The sequence below is a fragment of the Nomascus leucogenys genome, chromosome 21 (genome assembly GCF_006542625.1).
Source record: "Nomascus leucogenys isolate Asia chromosome 21, Asia_NLE_v1, whole genome shotgun sequence".
NCBI lineage: Eukaryota > Metazoa > Chordata > Mammalia > Primates > Hylobatidae > Nomascus > Nomascus leucogenys.
In genome coordinates, this window is record NC_044401.1 from 64,838,707 (window position 1) to 64,862,427 (window position 23,721).

A 23,721-nucleotide genomic window follows, 5' to 3' on the forward strand; every position below is an offset into this window, starting at 1 on the left:
CTCACAACAACATATATTTTCATCCACTCTATTTTTATATATTCCTTCATGACTCCTCATTTTCTAAAAAGCACATGAGAGCATTTCATTATTTTGAAGACATTCTGCGCAGGTGCTAGTCAATCCAAGGGGTCAATGAAGGCATTTGTGGGAAATAAGAAAAAAGAATTACTGAAAGGGTCACCCTGCCCAACTCAATATAGTGATGAACTCTGCAAGAATTTAATTTCTACCACTGTGAACATGTACAAATACAACCAGTAGAGCAGGTTGTTGCCATCACGATTCAAACTCAACATGAGACTTTCCTCTTCTAAAATAACACACAGACCAAACATTCCAAACAGTCTGTGTCATAGTACTTCCAACTAATTTATGTAAATACACATTGGGAGTTGAAGACAGACAAGCAACTTTGATATTTTTGGTGGATGGAAAGAGAAATTTACAAAGCTTAGGGGCTGTAAAACCAATAAAATCTGCTCCATTTCTAAACCAGTCATTCAGAATGTACTCTAAACTATGAATGAATATGATTTTTTGAATTTCAAATCCTAGTCCACTAACTAGAGTCCCCAAAGCCCTTAGCTTACAAACAGATTATATTTCAAATGAGTAAACTCAGGTGCTAGGAAGCTGGAATGCATTTTCCCAAAGTATCCTCAATGGTAGGGAAGGACGGTTAAGTTCGGAAGGATAGTGGTAAAAATAGGAGACCCTGTATGATTAAATATTAAATAACATGGTCCCTGTTTACATGTACTTAACAGTAGTTAATAAATGGAACAATTTTAAGAGGTGACCAAGTGAGGTCCTTTAGGGTTTTCTTGGAGGGTTTAAAAAAGTGCATTGCGGGCTGGGCCTGGTGGCTCATGCCTATAACACCAGCACTTTGGGAGGCCAACTCAGGTGGATCATAAGGTCCGGAGATCGACCTTCCTGGCTAACATGTTGAAACCCTGTCTCTACTAAAAATATAAAAAATTGGCCAGGCGTGGTGGTGCACACCTGTAGTTTCAGCTACTCAGGAGGCTAAGGCAGGAGAATTGCTTGAACCCAGGAAGCAGAGGTTGCAATGAGCTGAGATTGCACCACTGCACTCCAGCATGGGTGACAGAGTGAGACCCTGTCTCAAAAAAAAATAAGTAATAAATAAATAAATAAATGGATTGCTTTTTCAGGTGTAAAGAAAGTTCACTTAATTAGATTTTGATGTAAAACTCTCTTAAATTACATGGTCTGGACCTCCATGTGTGCAAAGGGCAGCAGGATAAAAATAGATAAATAGGGCTCCTTAGAACCTGAAAAGGAGCAGATTTAGTAAGTAACATAGCAAACAGGAGTGGGGCAAGATAGTGTAGCATAGAGAGAAAACTCAGCACCAAAACTGAGGGGCTGACTATCAACAACCTCATGCTTCTTAAACTTAACTAAGGAGAATGTTGTCATCATCCCCTCCATCCACAATATCATAAATTGACAGAGAGATCTAATTTTATGAACCTGTTACTGCCTGAAGTCTGTAGAGTGAAGTACAAATGACTTCCTCCAGAGATATAACAACAGAATTTATTATTATTAATTATTTTATTAATTTTAATTTAATTTTATTTTAGATGAGGTCTTGCTCTGTCATCCAGGTTTTAGTGCAATGGCATTCTCATAGCTCACTGCAGCCTCAAACTCCTGGGCTCAAGCAATCTTCCTGCTTCAGCGTCTTAAGTACCTGGGATAACAGTCCTAAGCAGAATATCTGCAGTACCCGGCAGAATTTAATTTTTTTAAGGAAATAATTTTAAAATATCTTTGCAAGCACAGTCTTAATGTGCCTGATGTCTTATTCTTTGCAGAACTGGATGGACAAAGTCATGAGTGAGAGTCAGGTTACTCACAAGCCTTCAGCAAAACACTCAAGCAGCAAGGTTTCCCCTTTGAGGATGGTAATTGAAGACTCACTGCCACTCTCAGTGGGAGGCAAGAGCAGTTTGGGTTTTCTTTGCTTGATGGAATTTGCTACACAATAGAAAAGAAAAGTCAGAATTTTTTCAAATTAATATACCTAAAATTCTGTGACACTACATTTTTCTTGAAACAAAATATCCGACACATATGAATTTGTGTGTGTGTGTCTGTGTGTGTGTTCTATACACATTTCCACATATTTCCATTTAAATAGACTCCTCTTCTCTCTTACCATGAAGCATGGGTTGTCCCTCATATGTTTTTACTGAGTGTAGCACTGCCAAATTTTATAAATGTTATTATTTATACCATAGCTGCTAACTCAGAAGGTCAAACAGAAGTCCTTAATTGAAAATCTATGATTTTATATTCTATACTTTAATCATGTCATGTGCAATGACTTTATGTTTATGTTTTTATTTAATTTAAATTGCCTAAGAATGTAATAAGGTTTCTGCTAAAAACAGCTTCCTCACTCCTGTACCCAGAAATTCTCACTGAGGAAGGCTGTGGTAGATACTAGGCATCTATGAATTTATCAAGAATAGAATTTGGCAACTCTACCTGTAGTCTCAGTTCCTTAAAGAAAAACACAGTTTTAGGAAATGATTAGCAAGCATCCTTACTACCTGCATATTGAAATGTCCCATTTCTTATTTTCTTAAGAATACTTTTCAAATACAATGGCAAATTAGGAGACTTCCCTCTTCAAAGGGACTTCAGCAGTAGACAGTCTTCTATGCTTCGTGTTTATTTTTTGAAAAATAATTGTTGAATATGTACTATGTGCAATGATTTTTCATTGAGTGCTGTGAAAATATAGCACTATACATGTTTGAGTTATTAATCTCAAAGGAAATGATGTTGGGGATGAATCAGTCCACCTTAAAACTGACGGTTCTTCAAAAGGAGCTTACATCCTCCTCCACTGAACTTGCAAGTATATAAGGTATCTAAGTTATCACTGGTCCACATTTTATAGAGAATATTTGCTGCAATTGTGTAAATGACTCTTCTCATTATAGAGAACTCGCCTGCTATACAACTCAGATTTACTCAGGCATTTTCCATAGAACACAAGTTTTGGTAGACGTTCTATGGGGGAAAGAACTGAATAAAAAGATCACGGCGCCTGTAGTCCCAGCTACTCGGAGAGGCTGAGGCAGGAGAATGGCATGAACCCGGAAGGTGGAGCTTGCAGTGAGCCGAGATCGCGCCACTGCACTCCAGCCTGGGCAACAAAGCGAGACTCCGTCTCAAAAAAAAAAAAAAAAAAAAAAAAAAGATCACATAGACACATCAGCTTGAAAAATGCTACAAACTGTTTCTTTCTCAGAAAGTTACAATGTGCAGTTGCATGTCAAATATTTCAAGAAGGCTTGCAAGAAAAAATCCACTTAACTTTCTTAAACTCAGTGTTTTCTCTACATCTTTTGACACTTAACCATTTCTTTTCTTTCTGTAAAGGTATCAACCTTATATACCATAAGAGACGTTTTGGGAGATCCAAAATAATTGCTCCATTAAATATCTCTATCTATCTATTCAATGCATTATATATAAGTATTTCATTATATTTATGTAGTTATATATTTATAAAAATCCCTCCCTTTGCCTATATTTAAGAGGGAATGGGGGGCAATAGAACCCTCTAAGTTAAGATGTTTTTCATAATAATAGTATTGTAATAAACTTAAGAGGATATTAAAGAAAAAATTCAAAATCTGAGAAGACAATGATCTATAAACAAATGCCAACACTCCACATGGGTTCAACTTACCCTTGGAACCAATTTCTGTGGATGAACTTGAGTCATTAGCATGCTTTACTGAAATAAAAAAATGGAAGGAAAAAAACACAAACATAATGGTGGATGCTGATATCAATAAAGAATGAAAAGTCATATTTTTGTCTTAGAAAAATTACAAAATGATGTAGAACCATGCTTCACTAGAACATTGCCCTTGGGAATATAGTTTTACATAGAAAATAATTATAGTAAGTTTAATCTTGAATTACCACAGATGAATCCAGGTGGAGAAGATTCAAGTTATAGCTCTATTAAAGAGAGCTGAGGCCACTAGAAGAATGTTATAGTGAAGCCCTGGCATGGCATATCTACACATAAAAATGAAAAAATCACGGACCAAATTAAACAATGAAATGGTAATGCCAACTTTCAACTATACCAGGGCCAATTATTCACTCAGCAAACTGTTGGGGATTATTTCTTCCCTTTGAATCTTATGGTTCTTCCTCCCTCTAATTACTTTTCCCATTTGGGAACCCAGGCTGGCATCTGCAGAATCAAGTAGGGAAAGGAGCGATTCAATTAAGTTTGCCAATTTGGTGATACAAAATTCCTTTTTTTTGCCTCTGTTGTTTTCTCCCCCGTTTTCAGTCTGCCAGTTTATCCAAGATCACAGTGAATCAATGCCCAAGATTTGCTTAGAAAACCCTGGAATTTCATTGTATATTTCATCCACTGAAAATGACAAGATCCTGCAGACGTCAGATGAAATACATTTGTCCTGTGAATTGAGATTTGATTTCCTGGCTGTGAGAGACACAGCTACTGTGGATCTGCAGCTGCAGATGTCTATTTCATCTGGAAGAAGTCTCTAGAGTTGCACTGAACAATGGCGGAAAATATCAACCCAGCTTTAAATGGCTTCAGCCAGAAGGAAATTACAGACACATTTGCATTCAGCATACATGATGAAACAATAAATTATTTGGACTTACAACTGTTAACTGTTAGTTTCATTGGCATTTTCTGTACAATAGTCCTTAATCTTGGAAATGCAGCAAAGCAACAGTAATCATTGCGGCTGTCTTTTTCTTCCACGTTTGCGAAGTATAGATCTCCCTTTTGGCTCATGTATACTCTTTCATCTTGTTCGATGTGTTCTAATTCTGAAAAGAGATATCTTGCCATTGAAAAGGGCAATTATCCCTTATTGTGCTTCATCTTCCTTTTTCATTTTCTTTTACATTATTATTCTATTTGATTTTTCCTGTTTGCTCTTTAATTCCTCTCAAGTCTGGTCTTACTACAGGAACAATGAGCAAAAAGGAAAACAAAACAAAACAAAAACAACAGCAAAACCCTTGGGAGCATACTTTTTACCATTAACAAAAGAAGCCCGCTGGTAGACAAACAGTGGTAAACTCTGTTTACCATCTTGGTCTCCACCTCTGCTCTATGAATCTGAATTGGCTTAGCGGAAAACCGATCAATGCAGACAATGACCTAATTATCACTTGTATTTTCTGAGAATCACATTTATTTAAAACATGATTTAAAAAGAAAAAACAAAAAGCTCTCCAAAAGTTTTATCTGTGATATTAATCTCCCTGTTCTGGTTGCAGCCTAGAAGGTTCTAGGGGAACTGACGTCTGGAACAATTGGCTGTACCTAAGAGTAGCTTCATTTGCTTTCTTCTGAGTGCTGTACAAATCGCATTTTTCTCTATGGTTCACAATGAGAAAACATGTAGAGTGCACTGCTAAGGCATATGCTAGAAGTAGACTTTACACAGCTAGAATTTCAGATCAGAGTCAGCAAACCTTTTAGAAAATTAAGCAAAAAAGTTAATACTAATTTCTTGGTAGGTGACTGCAATTAGCAGGTAGAGCATTACTAAAATAGAAAGATGAAGCTAGCAACACAAACCCATGCCATCGTCAGCTTTCACATGATCTATATTCCAAAGGTAAGTGCACTGTTTGAAATATAAGAAGTATTGTCTTCATAGACAAACCTTATCATATTAGTAGCATCTCCTCTTCAAATATGAAAAAAATTAAGAGATCTTTATTTTTTTATTTTGTCTTTGGATTCATTATGTTATTGATATGATGGATAGAATTAAAATGTCCCCCTTTTTTGATGGAACGGAGCATTACTTACCAATATTCATCCAATAAATGTGTAAAGGTGGGAGGCCTTTGGGAGGATTGCATGGGAGGACAATTGGATCTCCCTCCTCCACTTCAAGAGGGTCAATTTTTTCTTTTGGGAATTTTGGAACACCTGGTGTAAAAAATCATTTTAATGTGTTATTTTAAAATTAACTGTGACTATAACAACAAATACTTTAATACATTCTCTTTTTTTTCCAAAATCGAGCAATTTAAATAAATTCTATTCTACAGATCCTGGTTCTTACATCTCCCCTGCAGAGATAAATACTATTAAGAAACTGGTGTGGATCTTTACATGACTTTAAAAATATTTCTGCATTTTGAAACCCCAGACAATAATGTTTTTGTTATGTGACAACAATAAGGCAATAACATACTTGGGCATATTTCTCTGAGCAGAGATATAAACCCAGAGTCACAGGATTTTCTTGCTTTAGCTTTGATAGATGTGAAATCTTTTTCTCCAAACACTGATTTCACTTTGGGCAGTTACATATTCTCTTTCGCTTTATTGGGAAGGCCTTGAATGTGATTGGCAAATATTCCATTCAGTGCATTAACCACACTAATTAAAAACTTCTAAGCCCATATGGAGAAAATGGTAAGAATGCAATGAAAAGCCAAATTTGACCACTTTAAGTTGCAAAAAGGGCCATCCTATTGAAATTACTCCCAGTAAATAAAAATTTAAATGAAACGGAATTGATGTAGGAAATGAGACTTGTCAATATTTCAACCTATTGTGTCTTCCCACATTGGAGTCAATTTCTTAAAAGAGAAATGCAGTTATAATCAGAATATAAGTCAGAATCGTGCAGAATTTGAAATCTAACACCAAAGTTTAATATTTTTATGGAAATTATTGATATTTATAAGGATATTCAAAATGTATTCTTCCTGAGCATTACATTGATGTCTTTCAACTTTTGTTGGGGGAATTTGCATTACAGAATTACACAGTCTTTTGTGGAGGCGAAGGATCTTAGGAAGGCATTTATAACAGTCCCAACTTGATGGAATTCATTAAAAGGTATTCTACTTGTATATTTCATTCTTAAATTATGATTCACAGCCGATTTTCATTGTTCTTGGAAATTTAAAGGTTTACTCATTTACCATAAAATTTCTTCTTGAGAAGCTTTGTGCACTTCGTATATATTTGTCCTATAGCCCCTCAACCCCCATCCATGCCTTTAGAGGTTGAGGGAATTTGCTGACATTTCTCTTATCGATGCACCAGCTGGTTACAGTGAATTGCTTTTTGTCTAAATTCAAGGACCTTTCAAGGCTTAACATTGCAGGGGGCGGTGTGGTTATACACTGCCTTTGCAATTTTGGAAAGCAGACTTTGGTTCTCTTTATACATTCAGCCATGTGACAGTCTTTTAGTGGATTTCCTCTTGCTCAGTTCATTCTATGAGATTCCTTTTAAAAAGTCTCTGGAAACATTTTTGAAATAGCAACCATCTTTGAATCACATTTTTGCTATAGGTAGCATGAAATTTCCCTCAAAAGTCAGGAAAGTATGTTTAGTATATTCACTACATTAAGAGCTTGTAGATAAAATATCATGCCAGCTATTTGGTAAGGCCTTGGCTTTGATTGACAGCAAATGTTATGGAAAACATTTTGCAGAAAGTACACCTTATAGACATAAGGCATAGTAATATACAAAACGTTTATGTACCCAAATCTCCAAATTCAAACCACTTATTTAGTTTTATTCACTATAACTTAAGCCCAGTAAACACTGGCATTGAAGTCAGTGGTGCTGTTAGGTAGTTGGTGAATCTATTTATACTCAGATACAAGAGGCAGCAGAGGAAATAAAACACTGATTAGAAAATGGAAAGGGCATGTAATCCACTTTGATAGCAAGCAAACTATACAGTGCCTAATATGAATACACAGTTCACTGGATAATATCTATTGTAAAGTAGTTAATTAATAAGATGTATAAATCCCTAACTGGAGAGCTGCTCCCTCAGAGTGTTCAAAAAAATCTAGCAATTCGAACAGATAGTACAGCCAGTGAAGCATTATCATCCTTGCATTAATTAAATCTAGATTACACAATTCTAATTCTAAAAATGTAAATTTATAATTCAACTGGCTTCTAAGGCACCAACAATAAAAAAGAAAAGAAAATTTATAACTCTACCAAAACTGCTATCGCATGCCATAAATCTTCAGAACAGCTTTTAACTAAATACAAAATGAATATTGGAAAACAGGGATGCACACTTATACATCAATAAATTTAAGGTTTTAGAACAGATAAATGGCATTAATTTTTCAGGATTTTTTTTATGTCTTATCCTTTGACTTTGAAACTATTTAGTCAGTTTGATGGCATGATAAAAAGTGAAAATTTTAACATTCACAGATAAATGTGAAATTTAATTACTATAACACAACAGCAGACATGAAGTCTACCTCAATTCAAATAAAGAAATGACTCCATTTAAAAATAAATCCAACCAGTGGCATTTACTGTGTTTATCTGGTGATAAACATTAGCATTGTTGAGTTTGGACAACAGTAATACTTTTAAAAGTAAATTAAAAAAATAATTTTTTATGTAAATGAGGTAATTACACTCCTTTATCTTGCCAATATATTTCACATGGGTACTTCATCAACACCAAAACCAAAAATCACTTAACTTTGTTTCAACAAGACTGGATTTGATCCTGAATGGTCTCTCTGCAAAGGGATCAGAATCAACTTGCACTTAACAGTCTACCTAAGCAGAACTTCAAGAACGTTTGCACTTTGGGAGGCTGAGGCAGGCGGATCACAAGGTAAGGAGATCGAGACCATCCTGGCTAACACGGTGAAACCCCGTCTCTACTAAAAATACAAAAAAAAAAGGTGCTGGAGAGGATGTGGAAAAATAGGAACACTTTTACACCGTTGGTGGGACTGTAAACTGGTTCAACCATTGTGGAAGTCAGTGCAACTCCTCAGGGATTTAGAACTAGAAATACCATTTGACCCAGCCACCCCATTACTGGATGTATACCCAAAGGATTATAAATCATGCTGCCATAAAGACACATACACACGTATGTTTATTGCAGCACTATTCACAATAGCAAAGACCTGGAACCAACCCAAATGTCCAACAACGATAGAATGGATTAAGAAAATGTGGCATATATACACCATGGAATACTATGCAGCCATGAAAAAGGATGAGTTCATGTCCTTTGTAGGGACATGGATGAAGCTGGAAACCATCATTCTCAGCAAACTATCGCAAGGACAAAAAACCAAACACCGCATGTTCTCACTCACAGGTGGGATAGGTGGGAATTGAACAATGAGAACACATGGACACAGGAGGGGGAACATCACACACCGGGGCCTGTTGTGGGGTGGGGGGAGGAGGGGAGGGATAGCATTAGGAGATATACCTAATGTAAATGACGAGTTAATGGGTGCAGCACACCAACATGGCACATGTATACATATGTAACAAACCTGCATGTTGTGCATATGTGCCCTAGAACTTAAAGCATAATTTAAAAAAAAATACAAAAAAAATAGCCGGGCGTGGTGGCTGGTGCCTATAGTCCCAGCTACTCGGGAGGCTGAGGCAGGAGAATGGCGTGAACCCGGGAGGCGGAGCTTGCAGTGAGCCGAGATCGCGCCACTGCACTCCAGCCTGGGTGCTGGGTGACAGAGCAAAACTCCGTCTCAAAAAAAAAAAAAAAAAAAAGTTTGGAAATCCCATTATAACCAAGTCTAGATGAGATCAATTTCCTTTCTATCTAATGCCACTATTAATCTATTTGCATCAGCAAAGCAAGCGTATCACAGCATCTATCTTTTCACTCTTCTCCATTAGGCTTTCTCCCATTATTCAGGGTCATGGACAGATTTCTAGCAACAACTAACACCAAGGGTGTAAGTGACATTCAAATATATTCACATCTAGGTTTTTGAAAACTTCCCCAGTTAAAATCTATCACAGAAAAACTTTCCTACAGACAAGTTAGCTGCACATGAGTCTTATTACCACAACTATCAAGGCATAACCAACCTGCAAATACAAAATTTGCAGGAGCTCAGGACTTCAGGTGCTGTCAATGAGTTTTGAAAACTCATCATCCCAATTATTTCAACATAATATACAGAAAAATAGCATCGTCATTCCTGAAATAAAGAAGACTTCTGAAAACAGAATTTATATCTATAAGATATCCTATAGCATAAACTAGGTTCTAGCCCAGGCACTAGAAAACTAACTGGTTACAAAGATTCAGACCAATATTTTACCTTTCTGTATCTCATTTTGTTTTCCTTTGGCATCTTGGAATCCTTTGAATTCATCTCTCTAGGCTCCTCAAACACCTCACCAGGGTAGAAGCTTCTTAAGGGTAGAGATATAATAAAACCTAAGCTGTGTAATCCCATCATGCCAACATGCTTGATAGTGAAGAGTAGTAGTGAAATGGCATCAGGGAAATTTAACTAAATACAATTCATGCTAACTAACCACTTTGATGAAAACAAAAAACAAAAAACACGCATCTTCACTGCTACCATGTTTTGCAACACTACAGATTATCTTTCTCTGGCACTCAAGGAACAAAATAGAAGGTTTCCTTATATTTTCCTATTTCTAGATGATACTGTAATCTAGCATCAAGGTACGTTCAACAAAGAAGCACAATGACTTTTTGCTCATCTATAGCATGTGTTACCTGAGTCTCAAAGTATAGACAACACCATGTAGCATCAGATTATCCATAAACACTGAAGTCAGCTGCTTGGGCCCGAGTCCTGGCTTCATCTCTTCCTATGTGATCTTTGAATCTGCTACTTAATACGTTTCAGTGTCCTCATTCATAAATGGGAAATGTAATAATAACTAACTCATTTATGTTGAAATTTAAATATTTCACATAAATCAACTAAAATAGGACCAAGCACTTAGAAATTATTCAATACATATTGGCTACTCCTCAAATATTTTCACTTTGCATGGTACAGCCAAATGCATAGAGACAAGGTGGGCAAAGGGACAGGGAATTTTCTTCTGCTGCTGCTCCTGATTTTCTCTATAGCCAGCATCTTAACAACTTCTGTGATTTTGTGCAATTATTTGAATTAACATTTTCAGAGGATATGGAAGGACAGAGGGAAGAAAATCCTGTTCATTTCATGTAGAACATATGATTTATTTATTGAATTATTTCCCCTTTTTCCATCATTGGACGAATCTTCCTATACCAAAAAGCTTTATCTATTTTGACTTGGCACTCTGTTTACAGGACTGGCCTGGTGAGCTTTCGAGTGCCATACATTTCACTTAAATATGCTTGGCAAATTGCTCAGTCTGCCATCATTGTCACAAATGCATGCTACTGAGTGCACATACTTTATCACCCCTAACTCCAGTTTCTGTTGGTGAAGAGATTTAATTGATTCCCATTTCCTGCACAGTACCCCATTAATCCACTTACGACTACAGAGAAATAACACTGGCTTTCAGTCCATGAGCTCATAACGAATTCATGCTAAGGAAGGACACCCAATTCAGCCCATTTCATTCCAGGCATTCACATACTTTGGTGAATAGAGTAAAATCCTCGAACTTAATTAAAGCTTTAGAATTCAAAGTTGCACCCTTAACTGAACAAATTGATCTTTTTTTGTTGATTTGCACTTATTAGTAGAATTTAGCATAGGCTACAACACTCAGGTTTCTTACACTCCCCCTCCAAAATCAGGGTGCTAAAAAGCCAGGGTTTATCTTAAGGAAATTGTCCTGAGGAATCTGAGGAAGTTATGTTAACACAAATGTAGAAACCTAGCATATGAATATTTCTAACTAGTTTTCATTAAATTATTATATAGAAGATTTCATCCTTGTCAGCCATTTCTTAGACTATTTTAATAGCATGTGCAAATTGCAGTGTTACTTTTATTCATTCTTTTATTCTTCAGCCTATCAACCAATAAATCAATGACATAAAGTATAATATGCATTCTTGTGACATCTACAAGGCAATGCAGAACAGGAAGGATATGACAGTCTGATATTTTTTCTCATTCTTAAGGATCCTAATGAATACATATGACAATTGACAGACTGTCCCAAACAGTACACAACTAAATGCTTTAATAACCTCAGAGAATTTGCAGCTTCACTATTTATAATAGCCAAAAGCGGAAATAATTCAAATGTTCATCAACTGGTAGATGGATTAACAGTAAACGATATCCACACAGTGAAATACTCTTCAGCAATATAGAGGAACAAACTACTGATATATGCTACTACATGGATGAACCTCCAAAACTTGCTAAGTGAAAGAAGACAGACGAAAAAGACCATATACATGATTCCATTTATATGAAATGTCCAGAAAAGTACATTTAAAGGGCAGAAAGTTGATTGGTGGTTGCCTAAGGCCTGGAGATGAGAACAGAGAGTGACTGCAAATGGGCACAAGAAATCTTTCTGTGGTGATGGAAATGTTTTAATACTAGATTATAATGATATTTCACTAAAAAAATTACGAAAAAGTCATTGGCCGGGCACAGTGGCATGTGCCAATAATCCCAGCTATTCAGGAGGCTGAAGCAGGAGGATCACCTGAGCCCAGGAGTTTGAGACCAGTGTGGGCAACATAGCAAGACCCCATCCCTAAGATAAATAAATAGATAAATAATGTATAAAAAGTATTAATTATACACTTAAAACAAGTAAAATTTATGATATGTAAATTATACTTCAAAAAAGTTGTTTATAGCTGGGCATGGTGGTACATGCCTGTAGTCCCAGCTACTGGGGAGGCTTAGGTGGGAGGATCACTAGAGCCCAGGAGGATGAGGCTGCAGTGAGCCATGTTTGTACCACTGCACTCTAGCCTGGGCAACACAGCAAGATTCTGTCTCAAAACAAAAACAAACAAACAAAAAAGTTGTTTAAAAACCCAAAAAAAGGAAAAAAATAATCTAGGCTGGGATAGGCCAGAAATGCTAAGTGGAGAAATCTAATCTGTGCACTGAAGTGTGAGTAGTATTCAACAGTCAAATTAGGATTATCTGTATTATCATTTTAACCTTACTGATAGCTGGATAATGAAGGCAAGAGAGTAGCTCCCTTCCTTTCCAGACCCAATCACCATATGCATGCACAAGATGTATATTTCTGGAGGACAGTATTTGTTTTTATTCACTGTTAAATCCCAAATTACTAGAAAGTGGCTGGTGTATTATGGGAGTTTCAGGAATATTGTTGAATAATTCACTGACAAAATCCCTATGCCACGTCTTGGATAATCCATTTAGTTAAATAGTTTTTCATGTATATAAAAATGGTACATTCTGTTTGTTTGGTTCTTGTCGTTGTTGTTTCTTTCACTCTTTCCCTAGGAAACTTAACTGCAATGTTGTTGAAAATAGAAAACTGGACATTGTATACAAAGGTTTCTGTTTGTTAACAGGAGACTGGGAAGTAGAAACTCTAACATTTGAATCACAAAGTTTCTATCAATCTTTGAGAAGAACCAATTCTCTACAGTTTAAGAGAAGAATCGATCAAAGATTGTAGGAAGCTTTAAATTGTCTCTGATTTATAAACTCCTAAGGATTGGGTTGGGTTACTATTCAATACATAGATGGTTGCGGAAAGCTGTCAGATGATGAAGTAATTTCAGGAGAGGCTGGAAATGATGCATAAGAAACCTAATTTACTTTCTGCAGCAGCAGCAAAAAAAAAAAAAAAAAAAAAAAACAGAGCAATTATCCAACAATGTAGCTCAGATCCAACTCCCAGCTCTTAATACTCTCATATCATATTCTGGCCAGAATTAACCTTATATTGTTCATGTCTTCACTTGGTCTGCCTAGATAATGACAGAAAAAAAAAAACCTGAAATCCTTTAATTGCAGAATCTTAAACCAAATTCTGCCATTCCTTTCTTTGCAATAGATCTAGCTGCTGCCTTTTCCTTTGTGTCTCCATAGCAACCACTAGAATTTAGGTTAGGAATCACCCTCATGACTTGCCTCCTACAACAGATATTTAATCTGTCCTTTTCTCTGGTCTTAACTTATTTCAGTTAAGTATATAAATGTAATATATAGTTTAACAATTATCAACTACAACTTTCATGGCAATGCTTTCTAATCCAGAATTCATGGACATTTCCTATCAAATGTCAATTCAAATCCAAACTCCTGAGGACAATTTTCAGGTTGACATGTCACTGCTCTGATGCTAAAATATCTCAGTAACACAGAAATGTCCACTTGAAACAAATCAGGGTGCTTCACACTTACTCATTTTTTTTTTTTTTTTTTTGAGACGGAGTCTCGCTCTGTCACCCAGGCTGCAGTGCAGTGGCGCAATCTCGGCTCACTGCAAGCTCCGCCTCCCGGGTTCACGCCATTCTCCTGCCTCAGCCTCTCCGAGTAGCTGGGACTACAGGCGCCCACCACCACGCCCGGCTACTTTTTTTTTTTTGTATTTTTAGTAGAGACGGGGTTTCACCGTGGTCTCGATCTCCTGACGTCGTGATCCACCCGCCTCGGCCTCCCAACGTGCTGCGATTATAAGCGTGAGCCACCGCGCCTGGCCCACACTTACTCATTTTAAGAATATAAAACGATTGTTTATAGAATAAATGTAAAAAAACACAAAGAAAGAAAGAAATACAATGGAAATCCATTCACTTACTACCCATTTTACAAAATAGGAATATCATCATCACCTTTTTGTCTGGTGCTGATCTCAAACCCCACTTCCATTTTCCAATTTTTACTTCCATTACAGGTAATTACTGCCATGAATATTGTTTTTATCATTCTCTTATTTTTCATTATAATTTTACAATAAAATTATAGCAATCAAAATTGTAGTCAGTTTTACATATTTCAAACTTTCTCCAAGATTTACTTTTATTGCTCAACATATTCTTGATGTTTTATTCACCATTGAGTAGTATTTTTGGTATGAATAGAGCACAATGCACTGATCCATTCTACTTTGAGCGGACTGTTGTATTTTTACCAGCATATTTTTAAATACAAACAATGTGACCGCAAATCTTCCTGGTACATACGGACAAGAGGCACATGCACATGAGCGAGGGAATGGAATTGTTTGGTCATCAGTAAGAGCATCTTCAACTAAGGAAGGGATTACAAAATGTTTTCCAAAGATCACGCAGTAAACTACACTGTCATCAGTAGTGGATACGTATTCTGTTGGCTGTATATTGCAACCTAAAATTTTTACTTTCGGATTTGCTGATATTTCCCAATTGGGTAGGATCAAATGCTTTTATCACTAGGGTTACAATAGGTCTATTTCTGGTAACTAAAGATGTTGAACACATTTTCACATTTTTACTGGCCCTCCTGTCTGAGGTTCAAGTTTATATATGTTGCCACTGTCATTTTTCTTTTTCTCTAAAGATTTGTAAAATTATTTATGAATACATACTATTTTTAGTTATATGCATTGTCAATAATTTTTTTGTGAGTTGTGGCTTATTTTTGTTTGTACTTTCTTCCTAGAGTCTTTCAATAAAAAAAGGATCTAAAATCAAATGTAGGAGAACGTATTCTTAATGATTCCCTTCATGAGGCTTTAATATGACTAAAGAAATCATCCCACGCTGGGCATGGTGGCTCATGCTTGTAATCCCAGCACTGTGGGACACTGAGGCAGGAAGATTGCTCGAGGCTGGGAGTTCAAGACCTCCGTGGGCAACATAGTGAGATCCCATCTCTACAAAAAAAAAATAAAAATAAACATTGGCCAGGCATGGTAGCACTCGCCTGTAGTCCTAGTTACTCAGAAGGCTGAGGTGGGAGGATCACTTGAACCCAGGAGTTCAAGGTTGCAGTGAGCCATGAAGCCATGACTGCAAAACCGCACTCCAGCCTGACCTGGAGAGAGTGAGTTCCTGTCAAAAACAAACAAACCAACCAACCAACAAACCAAAAAGCCAGAAAGAAAGAAAAGAAAGAAAAAGAAATCTTTCGCTGTATTTATGACCCTGGTGCTAAACATATTGTTCAAATAGTCTAACTTTTTAAAACATTTTTTCCTTTCGTTGTTCAGCCTGTCATCCACTCTGAATGATTTTTTATGTGATATGAGGTAGAAGTCCATATAAATGTTTCTCTGTGTGAATTATCAATTGTTCCGCAATGTTTAGTTCAAAGTAAGGAGAGTGGGAGACAGAGAGAGAGAGAGAGAGATCCATGCTAACATGCTAATTCCCTCAACTGTTTTTACATATGTGAGGGTTTGTTTCTGGGTTTGCTATGCTATTCTGATTTGTGTAACCTTGCACAGAACCATAATGGCTTAATTCCTGAATTAAGCTGAATCTTGATTTCTGAAAACAAGAATTCCCTATGACTTGTTATTCTTTAAGAATTTCTACCGAATTTTACCCTTTGTTCGTCAAATATATTTTTGAATCAGCTGCTCACATACCGCAAACAGAGAAACAAAAACTAAATTATAGGCGTTTTGATTTCAATTCTTCTATATATCAACCCATTGAGAATGAGCATTTTAACTGTATAGATTCTTCCAATAAATAGAAATAGTTTACTTATTTTCTATTTATCTAGATTTTTTTGTTTTTTAATAAATATGGATACTTTCACTACAAAGATTACATACCACATTGTTGAATTTATTTTCTGCTTTTATACTATTTTCCCCCTTCACTCTAGTTTATTCTGTTGACTTAAATTAGCTCATTCATTTTTATCCTAAAATTATGTTACCTAATAAGCTAAGATCATTAATTTTCATCCTTTATGTTTTTCTAATATGTCTTTAAAATGATAAAGATCCCTCTAAATAATGCTTCCACTGCATTAAACATGTTTTGTTATGTAGAGTTTTCACTGTCATCACTTCAAAATACATTGTTTTCCTTACCAGTTGGTACTTGACCTAAGACTCACTTAGAAATATATTTATTAGTTTTCAAAGATATAAGTTTTTTAAGTTTTCTATTTATTATTTCTAACTTAATTACATGTTATTTTCCTCATAGCCCAATATATCATCAAATATAACCTTGTACCCTGTGTGTACGAAAAAACTCATTTTGCTGTTTTAGTTACAATATTCTATATGTTTTCATTAGATGGAGCTTGTGATTGTACTCTTTAAATCTATGTGCTTACTGATGTTTTTCTCTGCTTGAGTGAGAAAATAATGGAAAAGATATGTTAATATCTCATTATTATGGTGAATTTGTCTATTTCTCTTTGTAGTTCTATTTTTGCCTCATGCATTTTAATATTATATATGTCTAGTAAATTAATTTCCATGAAGGCTTTTACAAATAAAGTCTGTTATGACTGACGTTAATATGGTCGTACCTACCTGCATTTGGAAAGCATTTGTCTGGGATATCTTTTCTGTCTTTTTCATTTCAACAATTCTGTATCCTTATGGTTTAGATAGATGTGTTGTAAAAAGTTTATAACTTTTTTTAACTCAGCATTTATTCTATTTACTTTTATCTTTGATTTGTGATATATTTGAATTTATTTCTATCTCTTTTTCTTTCTGCTTGTCTTACTTTTTTTTCTCTATTTTTTCTTCCCCCGCATCAACCACATAGTGTGATAATACTTTTTTCTTATAATTTTAGTGTAAATACTCTATAAATTTTAAGATGCACACCTTACTTCTCAGTCTAAATTTGACCTATATTCCCTCCTCTAGAATTATATAAGGACTTTAGGACAATTTAAATATCATGCCCTCTCTGAACTTTTGGGTTAAAGATTCCTCATTTGTTTTACTGAAGTTTGTGGGCATTCTGCACCCCCAGAATCAAGTGTTCATATTTTGCAAGTCCTAGGACTTTCTTTGAAATACTTTCATGTCTAGGACTCTAAAAGAAGAAATTGCCAAATAGAAGCTGGCTGACAGTTTTATACTTACCAATTTATCCTATAAAGGCTTTGGCTAAAATTGTGTAATGGTGGATATATTAAGAACAGGGGGAAAACATGATAAAATATAAAAGGTGGTCATGGATATCCCATGCACATAGGGCAAATAATCTATGAATGAAGTACACTACTTCAGGGGACAATTACTGATAAATACACCTCTAATAGCAAAGTGTCTTGCAGTTTTACATAAATTTTATTTATGGTTAACATTACCAATAGCTGGTTCTCCTTTCCTAATGAGCATCATACTATTGATGTTAGATGGGACTATGCAACTTGCTTTGCCCCACCTAACAAAACATGAGTAGGAGTTGCCTGCCTAACTTCCTGCCAGAAGCATTTAGGAGCCAGTGTACAATTTTTCATGTTTCTGTCCCAGACTCTTTGACCAAAATGGCATGTTTCACAACAGGCAACCACAGAATGATGACGTCTCCATTAGCTGAGATCAGCGAGAAGGCTGCATGAAAGAGTTGCCAGGCCCACAGTAAATTGCTTTATCAGGGAATAACTTTGTGTTTACATAGAGGTTTTGGGATTATCTATTACTGCATGGAATTTGGCCAAGTTTAACTAATAATATGTTTAATTCTCATCGTATAAGGCAAAGCAGCTATTCTATTTTTCCGTGTTAGATATAAGATTACTAAAACAGAGTCAAATTATGTTGCTTTCTAAGGTCATCCAATTTTAAGTGTCAAGACCTGGAGGAAATTTTTCCTTATAAATAAAATACAAGACACATATAAGTTGATTTAATTAATAATCGCTTTATTTCATCGGAACCCAATATAACTCCTATTTAACACTTCACTGAAACATTTATAAAATGAAATTCCCATTATAGTACTTACTTGGAACTATAAATTCTATTTCTTCTGACATAGCGATTCCCAGTTTATTTGAAGCAAAGCAGCGGTATTTCCCTTGAAAGTGAGATATGTGCCCCTCATTTGGGATCCTGAATGTTCCTGAATCGTTAGATGTAATTATTCGATGGTCAGTGAAATAAAAAGGGTTGCCATCCTTAGTCCACGTAAATCTAAAAAATAAAACTAAACTTAATAATCCTGAAAAATAATAACATATTTTAGAGTACTTATTAACAATTGCATCAAATAGACAAAACCAAGACATTTTATGATAAAAAGTATATACTTAATGGAATATAACAGAATATAAATAAGGGTCTCAGAAGAATCTGAGAAACATTACTGTCCATAAAATAGCTTGACAAATAAGAGGATCAAAATTGAAATTAGCTTTTGCTTTTTAAAATTAAAATTATTTATTTTTTAATTAGAAAGGTAATACAAGATTATATTAATATTCTGGAGACTACAAGAAACATATCTAATTTCTGTTCATGTATGTGTGTGTGTAAGGAACTCACTCAAAATCCCAAAACAGATAAGCCCAGTATTATTACATTTGCTAATATTTCCTATTAGTATTTTTAGAATTTTGTCACATATTTGAGACCGCACTGAATATATAATTTGGCCAACTGAATTTTTCCATTATTATAATGATACTCAAGACAATTTTTATAGCTACATTATCTTCTGTCATATGGTTACTATTTTAATTACTTTTAACCATTTCAATGTTTTTCCTTTTAAGAACAATATTGTAAGAAACAACCCTATATATTTATTCTTTGGTACTTGTCCAAATATTTCAATATGCCAATTCCTTAGAAATGGGATCAATAAACCAATAATTAAAAACTTTTTATAGTATTTGATAAGTGTTGCAAAATTATATTCTAGAAAAAAAATGTACATAGTTAAATTCCCACCCCAGTATGCTAGGGTGTCAGTTCTATGAACAATGACATTAAGAAGTCTCTTTAAATCTTTATCAGTCTGATAGACAAATAATGACTTCCCAATTAGATTGTATTCAGCATTGTATATTGGAATTACCAATGCAAATTTGGGTGTATTTCACGACACCATATTCTTACACTAATCTATGTGATTATTCTTCCAACAGGAACAACAAACCTTCAATGGACATGTATTCTCATTAGGAGTAGGCCTACCCAGCCACCCTCCTGACTTATGTTACTTCTCTCTGTGTGTCTTATATTTCACTGCTGACAAGTGTATGGTATTACCTTTTGACATAATAATTCAGCTAATCAATATTAATATATCATGATATTGATCAATATATTCATATTAATTGAATAAATTATCCTTAATTCCATTGTAATTCTATCCATACTTACACATATTGATTGAATATATTCCATTTGGTTAAACATAGAAATAATTATAATTTAGCATGTTAATGGGTCACTAATGATTATTAAATATCAACTTATCAGGCAATAATAATAGTCATGATACAAGTGAAAATCATCAATTTTCATGAAATATGGATATTCTTAATGAATATAAGATAATCATGCAGAATAATAAAAGTATGTAGCTTTGCTTTCCATTTTAGAATCACATAGAATTTTAACTTTGGGAATTCTTCCCACAGCCTCTCCCTTCTCACTTCCAATACATCCACATTTTTTTCTCCCTCCCCAAACATAGAAGGTATTTTGAAAAAGCTCATCAGTGATTATGGTCACCTAGAATAACAATTCTTTAATTATAAAATAAAATAATACTAGATAGTAGTATATCATGCAAATAGTACTCTGCCACCTGACATGACAATATTTCTATGACAACTTAAAAAAAATCAAGTAACAACCTATCCACAGAATAAGATGTTTAAATTTAAAGACACACAATTATAAATATGTATAGAATGATATTTACAAACTTTGACTTAATAAATGCCACATTTTACTAAGTAGAATAAAGGATCTTCTAGTTTTTAGCTACCTTATTTATTTGTAGACTAAGGGATTGTGGAGTATTTCTGCTGTACCAAAGATTACTCTAAGTATTTTAATAACAGCCCTTAGTTTATGGTCAAAATAAATTCAACTGGCAGAAAAACATATGTAAAATAACCAAATTTTATTTTTGCTTGCATGGATTTTTTTTTTGTAAACCCTTAGCTTTAATCATGTGTAGATTCATAGTCCAACAAACTTATGATGGTAAGAGTAAAGAATAGCATAAAGAACAGTACACATTTAAAGAATCACTTAGTTTGAAAGAATACTCACGTTGGTTCTGGATTTCCTTTAGCTTCACATTCAATTTGAAAATACTCATCGAAGGGAAAGGCAACTTGGACTTTTGACTGTTTTATGATTGTTGGAACCTGTTGAACTAAATATTAAAATATGTACTTAAAAACACACTACTCAAACAGTAGGCAAGGTTAATTTATAGCGAAAACACTTTAAACCTCTTTTGTATACTGATAAGTGAAAGGATGATACAAAAGTGAAAATCAGAATAAATCTCACTCTCTCTTTGCAACATGTACTTACTTCTAAGGAATACACTTCACTGCCATCCTTTCATGTTTTAATATATGTTCATTTTATTTAAACTCAGAATAATGTAACAATTTTTATAGCAGAAGAAAAGTTGCTATGTCATCACAATTTAAAAATATGTACTATAAAATTATTGGCATTCAATCTATGTTGCATGCATATGCATTTTTACTTAGTTCAGTCACTTTGAAAGTTCTGTTTGTAGTCTTCCATGTTTCTATAAACACATTATAATTAATGTACTGCTTTTACATTATTTCTTCCCGCTGATATGCTATAATTTTTAATAATTCTATTACTGGTCATTAGATTATTATCCATTTTTTTTTCTTCCAGGTAAACTATTTCAATAGGAATTTTGAGTAAATAGATTTTTCCTTTATTGAATTACTGATTTATGATAAATTTCCAGGCATGGACACAAATGGTAATTACTCTGGGCAAATTGTAAATAGCATTTCACCACAGAATATATACACAAATAACAAAAATAGAGTGGTTCTCTATGTTTCTGCCACCAGTGAATGCTAGCATTTCAAAATAATACAATAGTTTAGCATTTATTACAAAGGAAAATATAAACTCCTTATTCTCTTTATTTTAATTTTCTTTTTTTTTGGTTAATAAATGTTCTTTCATGGGCTTGTTTAGTGTTTGTTATTCCTCATTTATAAGTTTTCATTTTATAACTTTTTCTCACTTATCTATTGAGAGTTTTGTTATGTTTCCTTAGAGAATTTAACTTACTAATAACCATTATTATAAAATAATAACTGATACATAATGGCATTAATAGATTCTTCATATTCAAATATCCTCTCATCTTGTGACAAACTCTGTTAGTGTTTGATAAGTAATCTACAAGACAAACACAATCTTAAAAAGTAGGGAGTGGGCCACACTTGGTGCCTCACACCTGTAATCCCAACACTGGGTGGCTGAGGTGGGAGGGTCGCTTAAGCCCAGGAGTTCAAGAACAACCTGGGTAACATAGGGAGACTCTCGTCCCTACAAAAAAACATAAAAATTAGCTGGAATAATTTCGAGCCCAGGAGGTTGAAGCTGTTGTGAGGTGTGATCAAGACACTGCACTTGAGTCTGGGTGACAGAGTGATACTCTTTCATAAAAGTAAAAAAATAAAAATAAAAAAATAAAATAAAAGTAGGAAGTGATTTTGCCTCTCACCTAGTAGAGCAGCGAGATTACATTTCTGAAAATTGCAACTGTGAAATAAATTTACTAATGCTGGAAATACAACTTGGATTAAGCTTTGAAATAAAACATGGATCATGATGTGTGTAAAGATCTACTGCTGATGAGCACTCAATATTTTTCAAAAGGAGACATCCCAGTTTTAGTACAGTTCTTAGAATCTCTAATAAAAGGAAAGGGTTGATTCATAAGGAAATGCAAACTGTTCAGCAGCAGGGACCTGACTTTGGCAAATAAAGTACGAGAAAAGCAATTTGGAGACAGGCACAGAGCCTAACTTAAATACATACTATTCCACAGTAGAGTTGCAAATGAGACCCTAAAACCTGTGACATTTGACCAGGCCCTGAACCATTCTCTGTTTTCTCATTTGTAATATTAAGGATTTAGCCTACATAAATTGTTCTCAAACGTGTTGGTCTCAGGACTCTCCTGCAGTCTTACAAATTACAAGACATCTCAAAGAGCATTTGTTCATGTGGGGTATAGCTAACAATATTTACCATAATAGGAAAAAAACTGAAAAAGCCTTCCAAAATTTTTACTTATGAATTTATTTAAAATAATTCCATGTTAAAATAAATCACATATTTTATGAAAACCTTTAAGTATTATGAGAAGAATGGCATTACTTTACATTATTGCAAATCTCTGTAATTGCTTTTTTCTTAATTCTTTGAGTCAGGGTCTTGCTCGCTCATGCAGGCTGGAGTGCAGTGGCAGAATCATTGCTCACTGCAGCCTAGAAATCTTAAGCTCAAGTAATCCTCCCACCTCAACCTTTTGAGTAGCTAGAACTACAGGCCATCTCTGTAATTTCTTGAGAAGGCAGATGGATTCTTATATCTGCTTCTGCATTCCATCTATTGCAATACGGTTGATTTGCTCAAAGATATAAAGAAAATTCAGCCTTACATAGATAACATAGTTAAAAAATGATGGGAAATTTTAGAGTCCTTTCTGATGACTGTAGATACAACGTTTAAAAAACTAAACGTTCATTGAAATGTGAAATCTAAACCCTATCAATCAACTTTTCATATTGTGTACCATTAAACTATTCTTTTTTTAATCTACAAATGATTTTGTAACATCATGCAGCTTTCATTTGGAAAAAATATCTGCTCACTGAAATTTGTGTCTTCCAAACATTGATGCATTTCATTATAGAATATCAAAAATTGACACTTGTTAGAATTGCCACTGGTCTAATAAGCAGTATTAAGTATCGGGAAGCTCT

At 34.7% G+C, this 23,721-nt stretch overlaps 1 protein-coding gene across 7 annotated transcripts in view; it reads right to left on the reverse strand.

The window, feature by feature from the left end:
* Positions 1 to 23,721, reverse strand: part of CHL1 (cell adhesion molecule L1 like) — a 213,561-nt gene that overhangs the window by 61,757 nt on the left and 128,083 nt on the right. For 5 of the 7 annotated variants that reach the window (XM_030801697.1, XM_030801699.1, XM_030801700.1 and 2 more), the window contains 6 exons: positions 20,990 to 21,095; positions 18,705 to 18,892; positions 5,876 to 5,998; positions 4,708 to 4,878; positions 3,743 to 3,790; positions 1,893 to 2,013 (listed from right to left, as the gene is read on the reverse strand). In XM_030801697.1, the coding sequence (XP_030657557.1) occupies positions 1,893 to 2,013; positions 3,743 to 3,790; positions 4,708 to 4,878; positions 5,876 to 5,998; positions 18,705 to 18,892; positions 20,990 to 21,095 (757 nt within the window). The remainder of the gene's footprint in view (positions 1 to 1,892; positions 2,014 to 3,742; positions 3,791 to 4,707; positions 4,879 to 5,875; positions 5,999 to 18,704; positions 18,893 to 20,989; positions 21,096 to 23,721) is intronic. The other 2 variants (XM_030801701.1, XM_030801702.1) reach the window with 1 other exon arrangement.